We start from the raw sequence: 23,312 nt of genomic DNA, 5'->3' as shown, positions 1-23,312 counted from the left end.
CTGTAACGTTACATGGTCTCCACTTCATTACTAAGGTTCCTTGCACTTCTCAATAATACCTAAGAGAGAAGAAATATCATGACCTGACTTGTTACACCGTTGGCTCCTATAACAGGATCGTGCTGGTATCCGTGAGCTCTTTAGAACGAACCATTCTTTCACGAATGTCCGTAAAGGCAGACGACATGGCGAGGGGCCGGATTATAAACCCTTGTGCAAATGAATGATAAACCTGAATTCAATGATGGCTGTACAGTCCATATATTGTATGTATAAAGCTATGATGATATAAGTTTTGGCTTTTCAAATTTGACCTACAAGCAACAATTAAAGATACAGTAGAAATCATCCAATTTTTAATAAAACCATCTGGTTCATTATTAGTATAATTTAAGGGTCAATCTGATGAATTCATCTTAATTTTCTGTGCCTATATATAAATAATTATATTTATATCTTTTCATATAAATGTGTGTCTATATAAAATATACACACACACACACAGAGATATATAGGTATACATGTATATATATATATATATATATACACACACGCACACACAGTACAGACGAAGTTTGGACACACCTTCTCATTCAAAGAGTTTTCTTTAGTTTCATGACTTTAAAAATTGTAGATTCACATTGAAAGCATCAAAACTATGAATTAAACCTGTGTAATGAAATACTTAAAGTGTGAAACAATTGAAAATATGTCTTAAATTCTGGGTTCTTCAAATTAGCCACCTTTTGCTTTGATTACTGCTTTGCACACTCTTGGCATTTTCTTGATGAGCTTCAAGAGGTAGTCACCGGAAATAGTCTTCCAACAGTCTTGAAGGAGTTCCCAGAGATGCTTAGCATTTGTTGGCCCTTTTGCCTTCACTCTGCGGTCCAGCTCACCCCAAACCATCTCGATTGGGTTCAGGTCTCTCCTTCTTAGTCAAATAGCCCTTACACAGCCTGGAGGGGTGTTTGGGGTCATTGTCCTGTTGAAAAATAAATGATGGTCCAACTAAACGCAAACCGGATGGAATAGCACGCCGCTGCAAGATGCTGTGGTAGCCATGCTGGTTCAGTATGCCTTCAATCTTGAATAAATCCCCAGCAGTGTCACCAGCAAAGCCCCCACACACCATCACACCTCCTCCTCCATGCTTCACGGTGGGAACCAGCCATGTAGAGTCCATCCATTCACCTTTTCTACAAAGACACGGTGGTTGGATCCAAAGATCTCAAATTTGGACTCCTCAGACCAAAGCACAGATTTCCACTGGTCTAATGTCCATTCCTTGTGTTCTTTAGCCCAAACAAGTCTCTTCTGCTTGTTGCCTGTCCTTAGCAGTGGATTCCTAGCAGCTATTTTACCATGAAGGCTGCTGCCCAAAGTCTCCTCTTAACAGTTGTTCTAGAGATGTGTCACTTATTAAACCTGACAGGGCACACCTGTGAAGTGAAAACCATTTCCGGTGACTACCTCTTGAAGCTCATCAAGAGAATGCCAAGAGTGTGCAAAGTAGTAATCAAAGCAAAAGGTGGCTACTTTGAAGAACCTAGAATATAAGACATATTTTCAGTTGTTTCACACTTTTTGTTAAGTATTTAACTCCATATGTGTTAATTCATAGTTTTGATGCCTTTAATGTGAATCTACAATTTTCATACTTATGAAAATAAAGAAAACTCTTTGAATGAGGTGTGTCCAAAGTTTTGGTCTTACTGTGTATATATATAATATTATTTATTTTATATATGTATATAATATATATATATTTTTTTTTGGAGTAATGTAACACACACTGACACTTGCTCGTTAGGAGACACTGTTTAATGACGCATCGTCAGGTACTCTTGTAAAGACACCACTGACAGACCAGAATAGGAGCACAGAGCAGGGCGCAGCTTTATGCGAAGGTTGCAACCTTTTGGAACACAATATTAATTTAAAAATCCGGTACGCTGACGTATAACAATATTTTAATAACGATCTTTCTTTAGTTGATTAGAAAGTTCCAAGCTCTGAATTAATTCTAAACAAATCTAAAAAAAAAAAAAAGACCCACAATATTACTGTCCACAAATTAAAAGGATTGGGAAATAAAAGGAGCTATGAACGTCGCCTGGTCCATTCTGCCAAGTCCGAAGTACATAGCACTGAAACGTTCGTCAACCATTTTAAAGTTTGTGTTGTAAAGTTAATTAATACATTTTAAGGCAAGTTTGGGGGGGTAGGCTCCATGTCCCCCTTTGCTTTTTTGGCGCCTGGTTCCTGTTGACTGTGCGCCTTCCGGATATGTCTATATAAGTCTCCGCTCTGTGTATAACTGCGCAAGCAATAACGGCACTCGTAGGGACGTTCCCGTGTGTGAACTGTGGCGTGCCGACGAAGGGTGTATGAACAAGAGAAGGTTTTTCCGCAAGTTTTACAAGTGGGCACGTCTTCTGGGAAAAGCGGAAAACCGGGATGTCCTTCAAAATCCTGTAAATACATGCCATCCGTGTGTATGGAAGGAGGCAATATGCCTCCATAATTTGGGTGGTGCCCACCTGGCACAGCTATCATATGGTAAGGCACATACCCAGATTCTTCTTCACCTTCTTCTTCTTCGTCATACCCATGCCTCTTAAATGTTGCAACTGCCCTCTCGCACTCTTCATCAGAAATTACAATGGCCTCTATTTTTACGGCAACGCCAGAACCTAGATGGCCCTCGCTAACAGTGGAACTACATGGGCTCGGCGCGGCTGCAATCTCCATCCCTGGCTGTGTAGTGGTGGTGACCGTCAACTCCGATTTGGTGCATTCTCGTTCTTCCTTTTTGGCAGCAGGGGACTCGGGGCTATGCAAAGTGTACCTGGATGTTCCTGGCAGTACTAGCGCATTTGTAGCTGACTCTGGGCTTTGTAGAAAGCATCGTGATGGGCCAGGAGGTGCGGCGGTGCTAGCGGTAGGCTCCTGAATTTGTAGATTATATCTGCTACGCATGGGTTCTTGTATGGAGAATCTAGAAGTAACGGTCTGGGCTAAGCTGTTGCCTGCCAAATCCGGACTCTGAAGTGAATATCTCACCGTACCTTGCACTGCCAGTCCGGTGGACTCCTGAGCTTGCACGGCAAATCTGGAGTTTCCTACTATAGGCAATGTAGTACCAGCTTCATCTTGTGATTGCAAGGAGTATCTAGAAGGAGGTAAAGACTGAGAGCCAATGCCGACAGAATCCTGTGCCAGGTGAGAATATCTAGAGCTCCCATTACCCTGTGTGCTCCCAGCTGGCTCCTGTCTCTTTGGGGAGCTTCTAGGAAGCCCTGTGTGCCCACCCGACCCTGCATCTTGATTCTGTGATGAGAATCTCAGGTTAGACGGCATTGGTGTACTTTCTACTGCTTCCTGTACCGAGCATCTTCCAGCCTCCTCCATATCTTCACTATTTGCCATGTCTTGGATCTCAAATCTAGAGCTCCCAGCCACCTCCTGGCCGTTCACCGTAATCTGCTGCACCTGACACTTTATGCTGCCGGTGACTGCTTCACTGCTACCTGCTCCCTGGTGCAGCTCAAATCTGGAACTGCCTATCACCCCCTGTCCGCTCTCTGCTATCCCCTGCACCTCAAATCTAGAGACAGACGCTACCCTCCCCGATGCTTCAGGACCCTGACATTTTATATTTGTTAATAACTTCTGACTGTTTCCGGCCATGTCCTGTCGGTGATATCGGCTGCTCCCCGCTACTTCTTGCAAATTGTACATGGCACTCCCCGATGATCGCTGTCCGTTTCCTACTGTTTCTTGCCCTTGGTACTGCAAACTTTTCTCAGCCGTCTGACCTCCCTCTAAGTCCTCATGCTTCCGATCTTCATTATTGTCTTCTAAGCCCAAGCAGCTAGATCCACCCTCTTCTTCCCGCCGTGTGCTGTCTGCTTCGGCAGGCGCTCTACCTTGCAGCCTCTTCTTGCACACCCTTACCACTTCGTCCATATGCAAATAGCTAGCGGCTGCCAGCACGTCCTCAGTGGGTGCCTCTTGGAAACTGAGTCGTCCGCAGTACATAAAGCTGAGGAGTAAAGAAAACGCTGGAGCTGTGACAATTTGATTGTTCAGAGTGAGTTCTTGCATGTCCGGTCGCTCCCGGCATGACATGTGGAAAAAAGGGCTGCATGATGCCAGGACTGATCGGTGGGCGAGGAAGCGAGCGGTGCCAACTGACACTTGACAATCGCAAAGGAAACCTTGGGACTGTTGGTCTCTCAGGCTGTGCAGTATACGGCGGCTGTGATCTGGGAACTCCATGGCTAGAAAAAACAGAAAACACTTCCAATTAGTAATTCACATTAAGGAACCAAAAATCTTGGAACAAAAAATACAGTTAAAAGTATAAACTGGAAAAGTCTGACAACATATCGTATGGATTAATACTGCAAGATGTCTGCATGTAGACATTGAATGGGAACATTTATTGAGAATTTTATGTGCCCTATAACTGCTTGCTTATATATACTGTATGTATATATGTATGTGTGTGTGTGTGTGTATATATATATATATATATATATATATATATATATATATATATATATATATATATATTTATTAAGGCCCCATTACATGCTACGATATATCATACGATATGTCGTCGGGGTCACGTCGTTAGTGACGCACATCCGGCATCGTTTGACATATCGTAGAGTGTGACAGCTACGAGCGACTGTTAACGAGCAAAAAATACTCACCTTATCGTTGCTCGTTGACATGTCGTTCATTTTCAAAATATCGGTCAAACTCCTGGATGCAGGTTGTTCATCGTTCCCGGGGCAGCACACATCGCTCCGTGTGACACCCCGGGAACAACGAACACAGCTTACCTGTGTCCACCGGCAATGCGGAAGGAAGGAGGTGGACGGGATGTTCCGGTCGCTCATCTCCGCCCCTCCGCTTCTATTGGGCGGCCGCTGTGTGACGTCGCTGTGACGCCGAACGTCCCTCCCCCTTCAGGAACAGGATGTTCGCTGCACACAGCGAGGTCGTCCGGGAGGTAACTGCGTGTGACGGGGGGTTATCGACTTTGTGCGCCACGGGCAAGAAATTGCCCGTGACGCACAAACGATGGGGGAGGATGCGATCGCACGATAAATTGACGCGTGTAACGGGGCCTTTACAGTGCCTTGTGAAAGTATTCTCCCCCCTTGAATTTTTCAACCTTTTCCCACATTTCAGGCTTCAAACATAAAGATATAAATATTTTAATGTTATGGTGAAGAATCAACAAGTGGGACACAATTGTGAAGTTGAATGAAATTTATTGCTTATTTTAAACTATTTAAAACTGAAAATTGGGGCGTGCAATATTATTTGGCCCCTTTAAGTTAATACTTTGTAGCGCCACCTTTTGTTGCGATTACAGCTGCAGTCTCTTGGGGTATGTGTCTATCAGTTTTGCACATCGAGAGACTGAAATTCTTGCCCATTCTTCCTTTGTAAACAGCTGGAGCTGAGTGAGGTTGGATGGAGGCGTTTGTGAACAGCAGTTTTCAGCTCTTTCCACAGATTCTCGATTGGATTCAGGTCTGGACTGTGACTTGGCCATTCTAACACCTGGATACGTTTATTTGTGAACCATTCCATTGTAGATTTTACTTTATGTTTGGGATCATTGTCTTGTTGGAAGACAAATCTCCGTCCCAAGCTCAGGTCTTTTGTTAAGACTCCAACAGGTTTTCGTCAAGCATGGTCCTGTATTTGGCTCCATCCATCTTCCCATCAATTTTAACCATCTTCCCTGTCCCTGCTGAAGAAAAGCAGGCCCAAACCATGATGCTGCCACCATCATGTTTGACAGTGGGGATGGTCTGTTCAGGATGATGAGCTGTTGCTTTTACGCCAAATATATCGTTTGGCATTGTGCACAAAAAGTCTGATTTTGGTTTCCTCTGACCAGAGCACCTTCTTCCACATGTTTGGTGTCTCCCAGGTGGCTTGTGGCAAACTTTAACTGACACTTTTTATGGATATCTTTGAGAAATGGCTTTCTCCTTGCCACTCTTCCATAAAGGCCAGATTTGTGCAGTGTACAACTGATTGTTGCCCTATGGACAGACTCTCCCACCTCAGCTGTAGATCTCTGCAGTTCATCCAGAGTGATCATGGGCCTCTTGGCTGCATCTCTGATCAGTCTTCTCCTTGTTTGACATGAAATGTTTGAGGGACGGCCGGGTCTTGGTAGATTTGCAGTGGTATGATACTTCTTCCATTTCAATATGATCGCTTGTACAGTGCTCCTTGGGATTTTTAAAGTTTTTGGAAATCTATTTGTAACCAAATCCGGCTTTAAACTTCTCCACAACAGTATCATGGACCTGCCTGTTGTGTTCCTTGGTCCTCATGATGCTCTCTGTGCGTTATACAGAACACTGAGACTATCACAGAGCAGGTGCATTTATACGGAGACTTGATTACACACAGGGGCTTATATTTATCATCATAAGACATTTAGGACAACATTGGATCATTCAGAGATCCTCAATGAACTTCTGGAGTGAGTTTGCTGCACTGAAAGTAAAGGGGATGAATAATATTGCACGCCCCATGTCACAAACCACCGGGGGGGTCACTCAGAAATCCCCCGCGCTGGCTACCAGTACGTCACAATCGGGGGGTAACAAGTGGGGGTCACCCCTCCTTTATACCTCCCGACCGACACACAGAGCACGTGACGCGCTCTCTAGCGCCCCTCTTAGAGTCAGGCCAATTATGGAATTGCCCGACAATAAGCCAGGAGGCCGCTATACTACTTATGCCGATTATTGAAGGGTCCCCGGTGAGAGTAGGGTATATATTCCCCCGACCTCCGCGGGCGGAATATATAAAATCTCCCCGAATCTCACTGGCCTCCCCACAATAATCCTTGGCACAACTCGCTGCCACCAACCGCTTCACGGTAACTATTAGCCGAACACACAGACGTGGGATTCAAGATCGAGATAACAGAACAGCCCAAGATTAATTATATAATTTAATCAGCCTAAAGCACACTAGAAACTACAATATATACAATAGGGAATCTACAGAATATACATATGTCAGAGTACAGTTACAATCAAAGCATGGGTTACAAACAGGCATACACAGTTCCAGCAGTTACCTTGTTGCGTCTGGCCACAGGGGGGCGCTGTAGACCAGGTTTCCAGGAACTCCCTCACAGGTCTTTCCCAACCAGGCCCCCGAGCAGAAGAACCCTGGAAAATGGCCGAAGTAGGGTTATCAACCTGGGCAGATCCAGGTCCCCTCCTACCTTAGTGACCTCACAGGGAAGCACTGCCACTCCCCCTGCATGGATCAGAATTATCCAGCAAAGGGGATATTGGCCATAACTTTGCCTGGGAGCGTCGTAGGCGGACGCCAATGCTCTCATTGTGACAGTTATGAATTTAGCTACAGAACGAGGGGACTCATGACCTGTCTGCCAGTTCCCCATTGGCTGATATCACGCCTGGGGCATTTCCCAATGTCCTGCTCCCATAAAAAGGGGGTGCCGGCATCGTCCACATGCGGAGACACCATTTTTATGGTTGCCATATTTATCGGAAATATGGCTTGCGAGATATGAACCATTTTTTACTGGAGTCGTTCTGTCTGGCTATTTCCATAGCCTTGCTAATGAGATACAGCTCTTGTTACAGGGTGACGGCAGGGAGTCATCCTGTGTCCATTGTTCCCACACCACCTCATTTCCATATCACAGGACATGGCCATGGGATTTGTTGCTAAACCAGTTGTGTGAAGGAAAGGGGGGGGGGGTGACACCAGGAGAGGGCTTCCTGACATACTTGAATATCATGATTTATCGTCATATCTCCGGATTTACCTCACACCTCCCCCCTTTTGAGGGCGCTAGGGGGCAGCACACTCGTGTTCCCCCGTGCGCCCGTCCGCGACCTCTCCTTGTCGGGACAGCCCGTCTGCGTTACCGTGGTCACGGCCCCTTTTGTGGCGAATGGTGAAGTTGTATTGCTGGAGCGCAAGGCTCCATCGCAACAATCGCCCATTCGTCCCAGAGACGGTGTGCAACCAGCTGAGGGGATTGTGGTCCGTCTCCACGATGAAGTGGCGCCCGTATAGATAGGGTTGCAGACGCTGCAGGGCCCACACTATGGCCAGGCACTCCTTCTCCATCGTGGAATAGGCAACTTCCCTTGGTAACAGCTTCCTGCTCAGGTACAAGACTGGGTGCTCTTGGCTCGCAGAGTCCACCTGGCTGAGCACCGCACCGAGGCCGAAGTCACTGGCGTCGGTCTGTACTACAAACGGCCGCGTGAAGTCGGCTGCCTGTAGCACGGGCGGGCTGGACAGGGCGTCCTTTAGGGCCCGGAAGGCTGTCTCGCAGTCCATTGTCCAATCGACTGCAGAGGGCAGCTTCTTCTTGGTGAGGTCCGTCAGGGGCTTTGCCAGGCTACTATAGCATGGAACAAACCTCCTATAGTACCCAGCGGTCCCCAAGAAGGACATCACCTGCTTCTTGGTCCTGGGGGTGGGCCAGGATGCGATGGCCTCCACCTTCTCAAGCTCGGGCTTCAGTGTTCCCCCGCCTACCCGGTGACCGAGGTACTGGACCTCGCTCATGGCCAGCTGACACTTTCCCGGCTTGATGGTCAAACCTGCCCGGTGGATCCGCCTGAGCACCTGTGCTAGATGCTCTAGGTGGTCCTCCCAGGTGGGACTGAAGACGGCAATGTCATCCAGGTACGCGGCCGCGTACCCTTCAAGTCCCTTGAGCAGGGTGTTGACCATCCGCTGGAAAGTGGCAGGGGCATTCCTCATCCCGAATGGCATCACCGTGGACTCGTACAGTCCAAATGGGGTAATAAAGGCAGAGCGTTCCCTGGCCTTGCGAGTCAGGGGGATCTGCCAATATCCCCGGCTCAGATCCATGATGGTCAGGTACTGAGCCCCGGCCAACTGATCGAGCAGGTCATCGATGCGTGGCATTGGGTACGCATCGGCGACCGTGACCGCATTGAGCCCCCTGTAGTCCACGCAGAACCGAGTGGTTCGGTCCTTCTTAGGGACGAGGACTACAGGCGAGGCCCAAGCGCTGTTGGATGCCTGGATCACCCCCAGCTTCAGCATCTCGTCAATCTCCTGGCGCATGTGTTGCTGCACCTCCAGGGAGACCCGATATGCTGAACGCCGGATCGGGGGATGATCCCCAGTGTCCACGTGATGGACAGCCAAGTCAGTCCTTCCGGGCTGGTTGGTAAACAACCCCCGGAAGGGGAGGAGGGTGGCCCACAGCTGGGACCGTTGGTCTTCCAAGAGCTGGTGGCCAACCTCCACATCCTCAATGGATCCGCCTGCCCTAACCTGGGCTAGCATATCCAAGAGGGTTTCCGCTTCTCCCTCCTCGGGCAGGTTGCACACGGGGAGCGCACATGCCTCCCGCTCATGATGTGCCTTCATCATGTTCACATGGAAGGGCTTCCGCCTTCCACGGGCAGGGTCCAGGGTGACCAGGTACGTCCCAGGGTTGAGCTGCTGGTACACGAGGTATGGGCCTTCCCAGGCTGCCTGAAGCTTGTCCTGTGGTACGGGGACCAGTACCCACACCTTTTGACCCACTTGGTAGGTCCTCTCACAAGCGTTCTGGTCGTACCAACGCTTCTGATCGGCCTGGGCTTGAGCCATATTGTCGTGTACCAGTTGCGTCAAGGCCTGCATTTTGTCCCGGAAGCGCATGACATACTCGATAACCGACACTCCAGGGGTGGCCAAATCCCCTTCCCAAGCCTCTTTCACCAGAGCCAGGGGGCCCCGCACACGTCGCCCGTACAGGAGCTCAAACGGTGAGAATCCTGTTGAGGCCTGTGGAACCTCCCGGTAAGCAAATAACAGGTGTGGGAGATACCGCTCCCAGTCACGCCCATGGGAGTCGACCAACATCTTAAGCATCTGCTTTAAGGTGCCATTGAACCGCTCGCACAGGCCATTAGTCTGTGGATGGTACGGGCTGGCCACCAGATGTCGCACCTGGACTTGCTTACAGAGGGCCTCCATCAGCTGGGACATGAATTGGGTCCCCCGGTCAGTGAGCATTTCCTGGGGAAAACCCACTCGGGAGAAAATCTCCAGCAATGCGGTGGCCACCTTGTCAGCCCGAATGGACGACAAGGCCACTGCTTCTGGGTACCGGGTGGCATAGTCCACTACCGTCAGTATGAAGCGTTTCCCGGAGCTGCTGGGGATGGCCAGCGGGCCGACCAGATCCACAGCCACCCTCCTGAAAGGCTCATCGATGATTGGCAGAGATACCAGTGGGGCTTTGGGGCGTGGCCCCGCCTTCCCCACTCTCTGACAGGTTTCACACGAACGGCAGTAGGCAGCCACATCGGCCCCCATTTTTGGCCAGTAGAAATGCTGGTTTAACCTGGCCTTGGTCTTAGCGATCCCTAGGTGTCCGGCCATCGGAATCTCATGTGCGATCCGCAACAACTCCGTCCGGAACGGATAGGGTACCACCAACTGTCGGTCCCTGGGCCACGCCTCCGGTGAACCCTGCTGGACCGTGGCCCGGTACAGCCGTCCTTGGTCCCAGACCACTCGCTCCGGGTCCGAGTCCGAGGGAGGCTGTGCCGCCTGCTCCTTAAGAGCTTTCAGGCTGTCGTCAGCTTCTAACGCTGCCTGAAACCCCTGACTAGATGTGGCCAGAATCGACGAGACTGTCACATCTTCAGTCAGTACCCCGGGACCTGTGTCCTGGCCTCCACCTGACTCGGCTGCCACTTGGTCAGAAGGGGAAGAGCTATCGGACCTCCGGGAGGCCCCTTGGCTTCCAGCACTCCCACTGCGGGTGACAGCGGCCACAGCCGCTGCGACCGTGGGTCGTGCCTGCTCCTCCTCCGTTCCTGACCAAGTCGCCGGTTCAGGCAGACCTACCTGGCTTCCTGACACCCCGGTTGTGGGGGAACCATGCACCGAGATCTTACCTGGGAGCACTTCCGCTCCTGGACCGGCCCCAATCTCACCTGCCTGTTCCCCTCCTGCAGCAACAGAACCCCGCTGTGAAATCTCTGGGGACCCCACATTTGCTGTGGTAGCCCCCACCCCACACACTGGTCCTCCCCCTGCAGCACCCTGCTCTCTGCTTATCCCTGCAGAGGGCAGCAGATCCCAGCTCACAGGCTGATTACTTGTAGAGGCATTGTCACACCTTTCTCTGACCCCCTCCCCTGTCACAGCTGCAGCTGAGTGTGTGTCTATGGTGTCTATGCAAGCAGAAATATCAGAGTTCACTCCCTCCTCCCTTACATCATTCATAGATAACACATTAACATTGTCCGGAGGCATGTCCGTACGGGCTGAAGGTTCAGCCCTTGGTTGGGGCCCAAACTGGGAGGTTATCTGCCCCAAATCTGTCCCAAGTAGCACGTTTGCAGGGATCCGATCAGTTACCCCCACCTCCCTCACCCCTCGCCCTGCGCCCCAGTCCACATAAATGTCAGCAACAGGCAGCGCCGGGTCAATGCCTCCAATCCCGGAGACAGCGAGGGTTTTTCCAGGGATCAAGTCTTGGGGGGACACCATCTCAGGCCGCACCAGAGTCACCTCCGAGGCGCTGTCTCGCAGTCCTATGGTCACAGACCGGCCGACGGTGACAGGTTGGAAGCTGTCCAGGGACCTACCACCACCCCCACCCACACAATACACCTTGGGCGGCCCTTGGGACGGGGACGGAGCCGGGGCCTTGGGACGCTGAGGGCACATGGCCTTGAAGTGTCCAGGTAGGTTGCACTGGTGGCACCGTCTTGGTTCCGCCACGGGCCTGGAGAGGGGAGTTGAGGGGGACACCCCCTGCAGTCTAGGGGCAGGTGGGGCAGTCGCAGAATTCATCTTACCCCCTCTCCAGGTGCTGCTGGTGGCCGCTCTCCTGGCCTCAGGGGCCCGGTTGTTGGTGTAGTCATCGGCAAGGGCAGCTGTAGCCGTGGACCCCTTTGGCTTCTGGTCTCGGATGAACTGGCGGAGATCCTCAGGGCAGTTCCACAAGAGTTGCTCCGTGATGAACAAGTCCAGGATCTCCGGTCCGGTGGAAAGCTGCAGGCCTTGGGTCCAGTGGTCGGCAGCTCGGGCAAGTGCCCGCCGGTGGTCAGCCCAGGAGTCCTTTGGTCCCTTTTGCAGGGTCCGGAACTTCTTGCGGTAGGACTCCGGAGTGAGGTTGTACTGTTGGATCAGGGCCCGCTTGATGGTGTCGTAGCCCTGATCTGCCTCAGCAGGCAAGTCCCCAAGGATATCCAGGGCCTTACCCCTTAGACGGGGGGTCAGGTATTTGGCCCACTGGTCCTTGTTCAGATGGTGCTGCAAGCAAGTCCGTTCAAACGCAGTCAAGAAAGAGTCCAAGTCTCCATCCTTCTCCAGCACTGGGAAGTCCTCAACACGGACCTTTGGAAGTTTGGTGTCTTGAAGGTCACGTGTGGCTGATGAGGGCCGGAGCTGAGCTAGCTGCAGCTGGTAGTCACGCTCTGCCTGGCGCTCTTCACGCGCTGCCTGCCGCTCCGCAGCCTCAGCCTCACGCGCTGCTTGCCGCTCTGCCCTGCGCTCTGCCAGGAGTCCCTTGTAGCCCTCCTGGTCTCCAGCCTGGAGAAGGGCCATAGCCATTTGAAGAAGGCTATCCGAGCCTCCCAGGCTCGGTGGAATGGCACGTGGTGATCTGCGGCCCGCTGCGGAGCCTGGTGATTCACTGTCCCTTGCAGAGCGGAGGGCTGGCATCTGGCTCGTTGAGGACCCTTGGGTGAGCTGCTCCTCATCTTGTCCATAATTGCCAGCTTGTGCGCTGTCCTCTGCAGAACGGTTTTCTGGCGTCGAGCTCCTGGAGGACTCGTGGGCAACCTCCTCATTACTGCCCACAGCACCGTCCTCCCTCTCTTCGGCTCCTGCTTTAGCATTGGCCAGTTGCATAGCTCTGCTCCTGGTGCCATCAGCCATTCTTGCAGACTTTTGGTCACTGACACAGAACTGACACCTGATGCCTCCACACACCTTACAGTATCTGCACTCTGACACTCTAGTGTTGAGCTAGTCTGAAGACCCCAGCAGCCACAGCTGCTGCAGGCAGTCTTTAGTGTCTGGGAGTATGGGTCTCACACTCACACACACTATTATCTCGATCCCACCGCTATGCCACCAATATGTCACAAACCACCGGGGGGGTCACTCAGAAATCCCCCGCGCTGGCTACCAGTACGTCACAATCGGGGGGTAACAAGTGGGGGTCACCCCTCCTTTATACCTCCCGACCGACACACAGAGCACGTGACGCGCTCTCTAGCGCCCCTCTTAGAGTCAGGCCAATTATGGAATTGCCCGACAATAAGCCAGGAGGCCGCTATACTACTTATGCCGATTATTGAAGGGTCCCCGGTGAGAGTAGGGTATATATTCCCCCGACCTCCGCGGGCGGAATATATAAAATCTCCCCGAATCTCACTGGCCTCCCCACAATAATCCTTGGCACAACTCGCTGCCACCAACCGCTTCACGGTAACTATTAGCCGAACACACAGACGTGGGATTCAAGATCGAGATAACAGAACAGCCCAAGATTAATTATATAATTTAATCAGCCTAAAGCACACTAGAAACTACAATATATACAATAGGGAATCTACAGAATATACATATGTCAGAGTACAGTTACAATCAAAGCATGGGTTACAAACAGGCATACACAGTTCCAGCAGTTACCTTGTTGCGTCTGGCCACAGGGGGGCGCTGTAGACCAGGTTTCCAGGAACTCCCTCACAGGTCTTTCCCAACCAGGCCCCCGAGCAGAAGAACCCTGGAAAATGGCCGAAGTAGGGTTATCAACCTGGGCAGATCCAGGTCCCCTCCTACCTTAGTGACCTCACAGGGAAGCACTGCCACTCCCCCTGCATGGATCAGAATTATCCAGCAAAGGGGATATTGGCCATAACTTTGCCTGGGAGCGTCGTAGGCGGACGCCAATGCTCTCATTGTGACAGTTATGAATTTAGCTACAGAACGAGGGGACTCATGACCTGTCTGCCAGTTCCCCATTGGCTGATATCACGCCTGGGGCATTTCCCAATGTCCTGCTCCCATAAAAAGGGGGTGCCGGCATCGTCCACATGCGGAGACACCATTTTTATGGTTGCCATATTTATCGGAAATATGGCTTGCGAGATATGAACCATTTTTTACTGGAGTCGTTCTGTCTGGCTATTTCCATAGCCTTGCTAATGAGATACAGCTCTTGTTACAGGGTGACGGCAGGGAGTCATCCTGTGTCCATTGTTCCCACACCACCTCATTTCCATATCACAGGACATGGCCATGGGATTTGTTGCTAAACCAGTTGTGTGAAGGAAAGGGGGGGGGGGTGACACCAGGAGAGGGCTTCCTGACATACTTGAATATCATGATTTGTCGTCATATCTCCGGATTTACCTCACACCCCACTTTTCAGTTATTTATTTTTTACAAAGGTTTAAAATAATCAATAAATATCGTTCAACTTCACAATTGTGTCCCACTTGTTGTTGATTCTTCACCATAATTTTTTTTTTTTTATCTTTTATGTTTGAAGACTGAAATGTGGGAAAAGGTTGACAAAATCAAGGAGGCCAAATACTTTCGCAAGGCACTGTATAGGTCCTTTGTTACCTGTGGTACTCACAGGTGTTCTTTTCTTTGGTGCAGGGATATTACTGTTTCCCCGAAAATACGACAAGGTCTTATTATGTTTTGCTCTGAAGTATGCACTAGGGCTTATTTTCAGCGAATGTCTGCTTACATTTACTATTTATGGACTGCTATTTTTACCCCCAAAAGAGTCGCACTTACCAGACGCCAAACAATTAGAGTTGGCAAGTGAATGGGCTCTCACATACAAATCTGCGTCGGTCAGGTTTCCCTGCGGTTGGCTCCCCCTGGTGACTGGAAGCAGTATCACATCCGCGGAGTTATGCTGGTACCCGATCTGTTTGTGAGAGCTGCAGTGCAATGCAGATGGAGCGGTGACAGACCTGGCAGCGACGCAGATCTCTGAATGAGAGCCCATCCACCATCGGCATTTGCCAACTGTAATTGTTTGGGGAGGGGTGTCTGTTTTCTTTTGGGGATGTCTGCTTTCTTTTGGGGGGGTGTCTGCTTTCTTTTGGGGGGTGTCTGCTTTCTTTTGGGGGGTGTCTGCTTTCTTTTGGGGGGTGTCTGCTTTCTTTTGGGGGGTGTCTGCTTTCTTTTGGGGGGTGTCTGCTTTCTTTGATGAAGACTCGTGCTGTATTCTTTAACTTTTTTAGCTGCTTGGATATTTCCATATGGAACTGCAACTAGGGGTTATTTTTGGAGTAGGGCTTAGATTTTAAGCATACTCAAAGCCCCCTAAATCCTACTAGGGATTATTTTCAGGGTAAGTCTTATTTTTGGGAAAACGTTATATATTTTTAAAAATTATTTAAAATCCTTTGTGGTCATGTGAATTCTGATTACTGGAATTTAACCAGTTCCTGAAAGCAAATTTTTCATTTTGCGTTTTTATTTATTTTTTTCCTCCAAAGACCATAGCATTTATTTATTTTTTATTGACCGTAATATAAAGGCCTGTTTCAGGAGCAACAGTTGTAGTTTTCAATGACTCCATCTGTGTTACAATTATAATGTGCTGAAAAATAAGAAATAAATTAAATAAGGTTAAAAAAAATAAAAAAACAAAAACAAAACTCCATTGCTTCTTGGGTTTTGCTATTATTATTCCAAAATCTATTAATTAAAATCAACTTAAAGTGGTTTTCTCACAAAGTACATTTTAAAGATTGGACAATTTTTTACATTTTTGAGCTTTGGTTTTTTTTCCCCCTTATTCTAAGAGCCATAACTTTATTTTTCCGTCGAGAGAGATATTACCGCTGAATACAATTGTTTAAAGAGTGAACAATCAGTCCAGGAGGAGAAAGAAGCGGATTGCTCTGATTGATAAGATATATTACAAAGTTGCTTATTTTCACGTATGGGGGGGTGGGGGTGGAACGATGGCTACATTTAATGGACAATACACTGTATGAAAATGTATGAAAGGGTTCCCTACCATATTATAAGTGTTAGTAGATAAAATACTAATGTTATAAAGTGACTGCTTTGTATATACACTGAGGAAATGTTATCATAACACAGCTAGAGACAATATGCTTATGGTGCACATACACTCATATGAAAAAGTTAGGGCACCCCTATTAATGTTAACCTTTTTTCTTTATGACAATTTGGGTTTTTGCAGCAGCTATTTCAGTTTCATATATCTAATAACTGATGGACTGAGTAATATTTCTGGATTGAAATGAGTTTTATTGTACTAACAGAAAATGTGCAATCCGCATTTAAACAAAATTTGACCGGTGCAAAAGTATGGGCACCCTTATCAATTTCTTGATTTGAACACTCCTAACTACTTTTTACTGACTTACTAAAGCACTAAATTGGTTTTGTAACCTCATTGAGCTTTGAACGTCATAGGCAGGTGTAACCAATCATGAGAAAAGGTATTTAAGGTGGCCACTTGCAAGTTGTTCTCCTATTCGAATCTCCTATGAAGAGTGGCATCATGGGCTCCTCAAAACAACTCTCAAATAATCTGAAAACAAAGATTATTCAACATAGTTGTTCCGGGGAAGGATACAAAAAGTTGTCTCAGAGATTTAAACTGTCAGTTTCCACTGTGAGGAACATAGTAAGGAAATGGAAGAACACAGGTACAGTTCTTCTTACGCCCAAAAGTGGCAGGCCAAGAAAAATATAAGAAAGGCAGAGAAGAAGAATGGTGAGAACAGTCAAGGACAATCCACAGACCACCTCCAAAGACCTGCAGCTTCATCTTGCTGCAGATGGTGTCAATATGCATCGGTCAACAATACAGCGCACGTTGCACAGGGAGAAGCTGCATGGGAGAGTGCTGTGAAAGAAGCCGTTTCTGCAAGCACGCCACAAACAGAGTCGCCTGAGGTATGCAAAAGCACATTTGGACAAGCCAGTTACATTTTGGAAGAAGGTCCTGTGGACTGATGAAACAAAGATTGAGTTGTTTGGTCATACAAAAAGACGTTATGCATGGAGGCAAAAAAACACGGCATTCCAAGAAAAGCACTTGCTACCCACAGTAAAATTTGGTGGAGGTTCCATCATGCTTTGGGGCTGTGTGGCCAATGCCGGCACCGGGAATCTTGTTAAAGTTGAGGGTCGCATGGATTCAACTCAGTATCAGCAGATTCTTGACAATAATGTGCAAGAATCAGTGACGAAGCTGAAGTTACGCAGGGGATGGATATTTCAGCAAGACAATGATCTAAAACACCGCTCCAAATCTACTCAGGCATTCATGCAGAGGAACAATTACAATGTTCTGGAATGGCCATCCCAGTCCCCAGACCTGAATATCATTGAAAATCTGTGGGATGATTTGAAGTGGCTGTCCATGCTCGGCGACCATCAAACTTAACTGAACTGGAATTGTTTTGTAAACAGGAATGGTCAAATATACCTTCATCCAGGATCCAGGAACTCATTAAAAGCTACAGGAAGCGACTAGAGGCTGTTATTTTTGCAAAAGGAGGATCTACAAAATATTAATGTCACTTTTATGTTGAGGTGCCCATACTTTTGCACCGGTCAAATTTAGTTTAAATGCGGATTGCACATTTTCTGTTAGTACAATAAACCTCATTTCAATCCAGAAATATTACTCAGTCCATCAGTTATTCGATATATGAAACTGAAATAGCTGTTGCAAAAACCCAAATTGTTATAAAGAAAAAAGGTTAATATTAATAGGGGTGCCCAAACTTTTTCATATGACTGTATATGGAATAAATTATATATATTTTTTTTTTGCTCCAACATTTGTCTGGTGAGTAGTGTCTGCTTGCTTTTTACCTACTTGCTTTTTATGTGGGAAGTTATCATTGACACTATGCTATTTTTCTGGCCTAAAAAAAGTCACAAATGTTGGCACACACTCTAAGGCCCCCTTCACACGTCCGTGAAAAACACGCACGTGTGTTACGGCCTGTTTTTCGGGTCCGTGTCCCGTTTTTGTGTCCATTTTTATGGTCCGTGTGGCACCTGTGTGAATTGCGTATGCTAGCCGTGTTTGTGTGCAGAACGTCCGTGTGTGCGTGTGGAATTAACGTGTATGTGTACGTGTAATGTCCGTGTGTAATGTCCGTGTGTGTGATGCACAATGTCGTTTATAAATGTCGGCTGACAGCAGACAGAGTTGCGCGATGAGAATGAACTCGGGTGAACTTCACCCGACTTCATCCTCATACCGCGGCTCTGTCTGTGTCGAGTACTGATTAGCGGTCACCTGTGAAGGATTCACCGGTGACCGCTAATCCCCCGAGTGACTGAAGTGTCTCCCCCTCTCTCATACTCACCGTTCCTCGATCTCCGGCGCAGCGCTGCACGGCATTCACACTGCTGCGGCGGCTTTTACTATTTTGAAAAAGCCGGCCGCTCATTAAACAATCTCCTATTCCCTGCTTTCCCCGCCCACCGGTGCCTATGATTGGTTACAGTGAGACACGCCCCCACGCTGAGTGGCAGGTGTCACACTGCACCCAATCACAGCAGCCGGTGGGCGTGTCTATACTGTGCAGTAAAATAAATAAATAAATAATTAAAAAAAAACGGCGTGCGGTTCCCCCCAATTTTAATGCCAGCCAGATAAAGCCATACGGCTGAAGGCTGGTATTCTCAGGATGGGGAGCTCCACGTTATGGGGAGCCCCCCACCCTAACAATATCAGTCAGCAGCCGCCCAGAATTGCCGCATACATTATATGCGACAGTTCTGGGGCTGTACCCGGCTCTTCCCGATTTGCCCTGGTGCTTTGGCAAATCGGGGTAATAAGGAGTTATTGGCAGCCCATAGCTGCCAATAAGTCCTAGATTAATCATGTCAGGCGTCTATGAGACACCCTCCATGATTAATCTGTAAGTTACAGTAAATAAACACACACACACCAGAAAAAATCCTTTATTAGAAATAAAAACACACACACATTCCCTGGTTCACCACTTTAATCATCCCCGAAAAAGCCCTCCATGTCCGGCGTCATCCAGGATGCTCCAGCGTCGCATCCAGCGCTGCTGCATGGAGGTGACAGGAGCTGCAGAAGACACCGCCGCTCCGGTCACCTCCATGCAGCAAATGAAGACAGCCGTGCGATCAGCTGATCTGTCACTGAGGTTACCCGCTGTCACTGGATCCAGTGACAGCGGGTAACCTCTGTGACAGCTCAGCTGATCGCACGGCTGTCTTCATTAGCTGCGTGGAGGTGACCGGAGCGGCGGTGTCTTCTGCAGCTCCTGTCACCTCCATGCAGCAGCGCTGGATGCGACGCTGGAGCATCCTGGATGACGCCGGACATGGAGGGCTTTTTTGGGCTGATTAAAGTGGTGAACCAGGGTATATGTGTGTGTTTTTATTTCTAATAAAGGATTTTTTCTGGTGTGTGTGTGTTTATTTACTGTAACTTACAGATTAATCATGGAGGGTGTCTCATAGACGCCTGACATGATTAATCTAGGACTTATTGGCAGCTATGGGCTGCCAATAACTCCTTATTACCCCGATTTGCCAAAGCACCAGGGCAAATCGGGAAGAGCCGGGTACAGTCCCAGAACTGTCGCATCTAATGTATGCGGCAATTCTGGGCGGCTGCTGACTGATATTGTTAGGGTGGGGGGCTCCCCATAACGTGGAGCTCCCCATCCTGAGAATACCAGCCTTCAGCCGTATGGCTTTATCTGGCTGGCATTAAAATTGGGGGGAACCGCACGCCGTTTTTTTTAATTATTTATTTATTTATTTTACTGCACAGTATAGACACGCCCACCGGCTGCTGTGATTGGGTGCAGTGTGACACCTGTCACTCAGCGTGGGGGCGTGTCTCACTGTAACCAATCATAGGCGCCAGTGGGCGGGGAAAGCAGGGAATAGGAGATTGTTTAATGGGCGGCCGGCTTTTTCAAAATAGTAAAAGCCGCCGCAGCAGTGTGAATGCCGTGCAGCGCTGCGCCGGAGATCGGGGAACGGTAAGTATGAGAGAGGGGGGGAAACTGACCGACAGACTGTGAGAGAGGGACAGACAGACAGAGAGACCGACAGAGAGACTGACCGACGGACTCAGGGAGATTGACGGACATACACAGAAATAGAAAGAATAGCCGACATCACTAGAAATAAAAACACCAAACGGACACGGACTATAGGTATATGCATACGTGTTTACTAACGTGTGTGCACATACCCATAGACTTTCATTGTGTCCACGTGTGCGTGCTCCGTGCAGATAACGGACATGCATCCGTGCCAAACGCAAACACATACGGATCACGGACACGCACACACGGACATAATGAAATAACGGACGTGTGACCACAATCATAGATTAACATTGGTGCACGTTTGGCCGTGTCTCCGGTATATACGGAAACGGACCAAACACGCACGTGTATCACGGACGTGTGAAGGGGGCCTATGGTGGAGGGGTGATGCATAATCTGACAAATGTAGTGACAATGTATCAACTAGCGTGCGCCACTGTAAATGCTTTGGTGAATTTTATGACTCCTTTGTCTACATTTATGACATTTAAATGTTGAGACTGTTGGTATGTTTGTCCAAAGGTTTATAAGTCATAAGGAAAGGGCTCCTGCTTATGCATTTAAATAGAAATATTTATAATCCTTTAAAGAGCATCAATCAGTAGGATCAAGCCTCCTCAGCCCCATCTATATACACGCAGAGGTCATAAGGACGTTGAATAAAAGGATATCATAATGTCTGTGATGTGATGTCTTATCCCAGAGAAATCCCATGCTTTTCTTAATATGTAAATGAGCAGATAAGATCTATGGGCCAGACACTGATCTCCCTGGGAATCGACCTCCAGAGGGGCGTTTCCATTTTGAGACATGTAATAACTGACAGTCACTCTCCTGATCTACACACTAGTAATGCCTCCTTTCATTTATAATGATTAGGGATGATCAAATACTTCGATTATTCGGCTTTGCGAATATTTTCTGAATACCTCGCCGCTATTCGACTATTCGCGAATATTCGATGCGCAATGTAAGTCTATGGGAAATCCGAATAACAACTATTCGAGATTCCCATAGACTTACATTGTGCATCGAATAGTCGAATAGCGGCGAGGTATTCGGAAAATATTTGCAAAGCCGAATATTTGAGGTATTCGATCATCCCTAATAATGATCTCTGGAGGTAGAGTCTCACGGAGATCAGTGTCCGGCCCATAGATCTTAACAACTCAGTTACATAGTAAGAAAATTTTGGATTTCTCTGGAATAAGACATTAGAACACAAATATTAAGGTATCATTTTATTCCACTTCCTATGACCTACATGTGTACTGTATAAATGGCTTAGGAGCATTGATTCTACTGATTGATGCCCTTTACATTTTACAGTAAGATTAATTTGGAAGATTAAATTATAATATCACCAGGATTTTACTGCCTCTTAAGATTTTAGCTGTCCCATCCCCCACCACTTATATGTTGGTGTAATTGATAGCACAAGGAATTATTCAAATCAGCAGAAACAAAGGAAGGCTGAAGGAAGCCCGGAGGAAAGCAGGAACAGTGTGGGTCTAGCTATAAAAAATAAATAAAAACAGTCAGATTTAGGCCGCTTTCACAGTGTGTTTTTACCTAAGGTACCTTTACCTAAGGTTTTGGATGCATGCGCCGACGGGGCCATTAACTATCAAGGAGCAGACTGAGTCAGTGTGTGCAAGACAGAGCACACACTGACTCAGTCTGCTCCTTGATAGTTAATGGCCCCGTCGGCGCATGCATCCAAAACCTGTTTTGCGGCGGGGGAAAGGGGGATTTGGACAGGTATATATTTTCTGCAGGCGGACACCCGAACGTAGTCTACTATGTCTGGGTGTCCACCTGCAGAAAACGTATATGCCTGAAAATGGTGCAAGACGAAGCATACGCTATTATTGTCAATGGCCCCATCGGCGCATGCGTCCGAAACACGTTTTGGGGGGAGGGGGGGTTTCGGACGGAAGCTCCGACAGGACCAGTGAACGTAGATAAAAAAACACAATGTGAATGCGGCCTTACTGTCACCTTGCAGGAGACCCTAATTGACCACTTTTTGCTCTTACTTTATTCCCGCTACTTCTCTGATTATTCCCTTTTTTATTTGGCGCTAGTTTTTTTGGTCTTTGCAAGGGGAAGTGGGTCCCAGGATCCTCTGGGGTGTGTCTTTAAGCTTATCTCTAGTATTAGCCTGTGAGACACACCCCCTTGGCAAAGACCGAAAAAAAACCCCAAAACACTAAACAATATAACGTGTCTGGAAAAAAACTAAAACAAAGCTGAACCCATACACAGGAGCGGTAAGAATGAAATCTGAGCAAACACATGACACATCACTGGTGACAGGTCATCTTTAACCCTTGCATGATCTGCTGACGGCTGGTGATCACTCCCACACCTTAACACTCCGCGACTATGCGTTACTGTACAACTTACCTGTAAAATATCCTATGAACGTCAGCGGAGGTGACAGATCGGCCTAATACACCTCTCTCGTTTCCTGCACGAAGCTTCTGGACACGCGCGGCTGTTCCTGGGGAATCGGCGACATCCTGGAGGAGCGAGCCTGTAAATAAAGGCACAATATGGAGGTGACACATCAGGGTACAGCAGGATGCACTGGTGTCACTGTGGGTGTCACCTACCTGAGGCCTACACCCTCATCCTCATCAGGAGCAGTCTCTGTAGTGACCTGTATGCCCACTATGGCACTGCCAGCTATGGCATGCTCCCTGCTGCCCTCACACCTTGTCAGGCTGATCTGTATTGGATCATTATTGTTTCTCAGCTCGGTGCTCCTCAGACCTCACCTAATGATCACCGATCACACAGGATTTCATTATAGGTCATGTGATCTCTGCTCTGCCTCTCACCTGCACAAAGCAAAACCTTAGAAAAAAACAAATCCCGCCTCTGCCGCGATTTGATTGGAGAAGCACTGACCTGAACGCTCAACGCTGATTGGTCGCTTTGACACGTGATTGATTAGCCTCCCAGCCAATCGGTAACAACACTGTCTGTGAAGCCGTCCGTACAGGTCCGTATGCGTTCTCTCGATTTGTAAACTTCCGGCAGCCGTTTCTTCTTCTGCAAAAAGCTCACATAGTCCGTAAGGAACACTAGTAGAGACCGGAGCAGCCACACAAAGCCGCCGCTACGTCACTTCCGACGTCTCTGACGTAA

At 48.2% G+C, this 23,312-nt stretch overlaps 1 protein-coding gene across 2 annotated transcripts; it reads right to left on the bottom strand.

The window, feature by feature from the left end:
- Positions 1 to 1,806: 1,806 nt before the first annotated feature.
- ZBTB3 (zinc finger and BTB domain containing 3) lies at positions 1,807 to 23,302 on the bottom strand. Of its 2 annotated transcripts, none has more exons than XM_075326603.1 (3): positions 23,073 to 23,302; positions 22,566 to 22,695; positions 1,807 to 4,286 (listed from the first exon to the last, which is right to left on the bottom strand). In XM_075326603.1, the coding sequence occupies exon 3, from the start codon at positions 4,282 to 4,284 to the stop codon at positions 2,206 to 2,208; it is 2,079 nt and encodes a 692-aa protein (XP_075182718.1). In that variant the 5' UTR covers positions 4,285 to 4,286; positions 22,566 to 22,695; positions 23,073 to 23,302; the 3' UTR covers positions 1,807 to 2,205. The 2 variants fall into 2 exon arrangements, with proteins under 2 accessions (XP_075182718.1, XP_075182719.1); XM_075326604.1 differs by lacking the exon at positions 23,073 to 23,302 and adding an exon at positions 22,775 to 23,021.
- Positions 23,303 to 23,312: the final 10 nt, after the last annotated feature.

The sequence above is a fragment of the Anomaloglossus baeobatrachus genome, chromosome 10 (assembly GCF_048569485.1).
Source record: "Anomaloglossus baeobatrachus isolate aAnoBae1 chromosome 10, aAnoBae1.hap1, whole genome shotgun sequence".
NCBI classification, from domain to species: Eukaryota; Metazoa; Chordata; class Amphibia; order Anura; family Aromobatidae; genus Anomaloglossus; species Anomaloglossus baeobatrachus.
The sequence above is the reverse complement of the archived record's forward strand: the minus strand, read 5'-3'. Positions and strand labels throughout refer to the sequence as shown.

Bases quoted from the DNA above. Each gene is read 5' to 3' on its own strand.
- ZBTB3 (XM_075326603.1), bottom strand. From the start codon at position 4,284: ATGGAGTTCCCAGATCACAGCCGCCGTATACTGCACAGCCTGAGAGAC.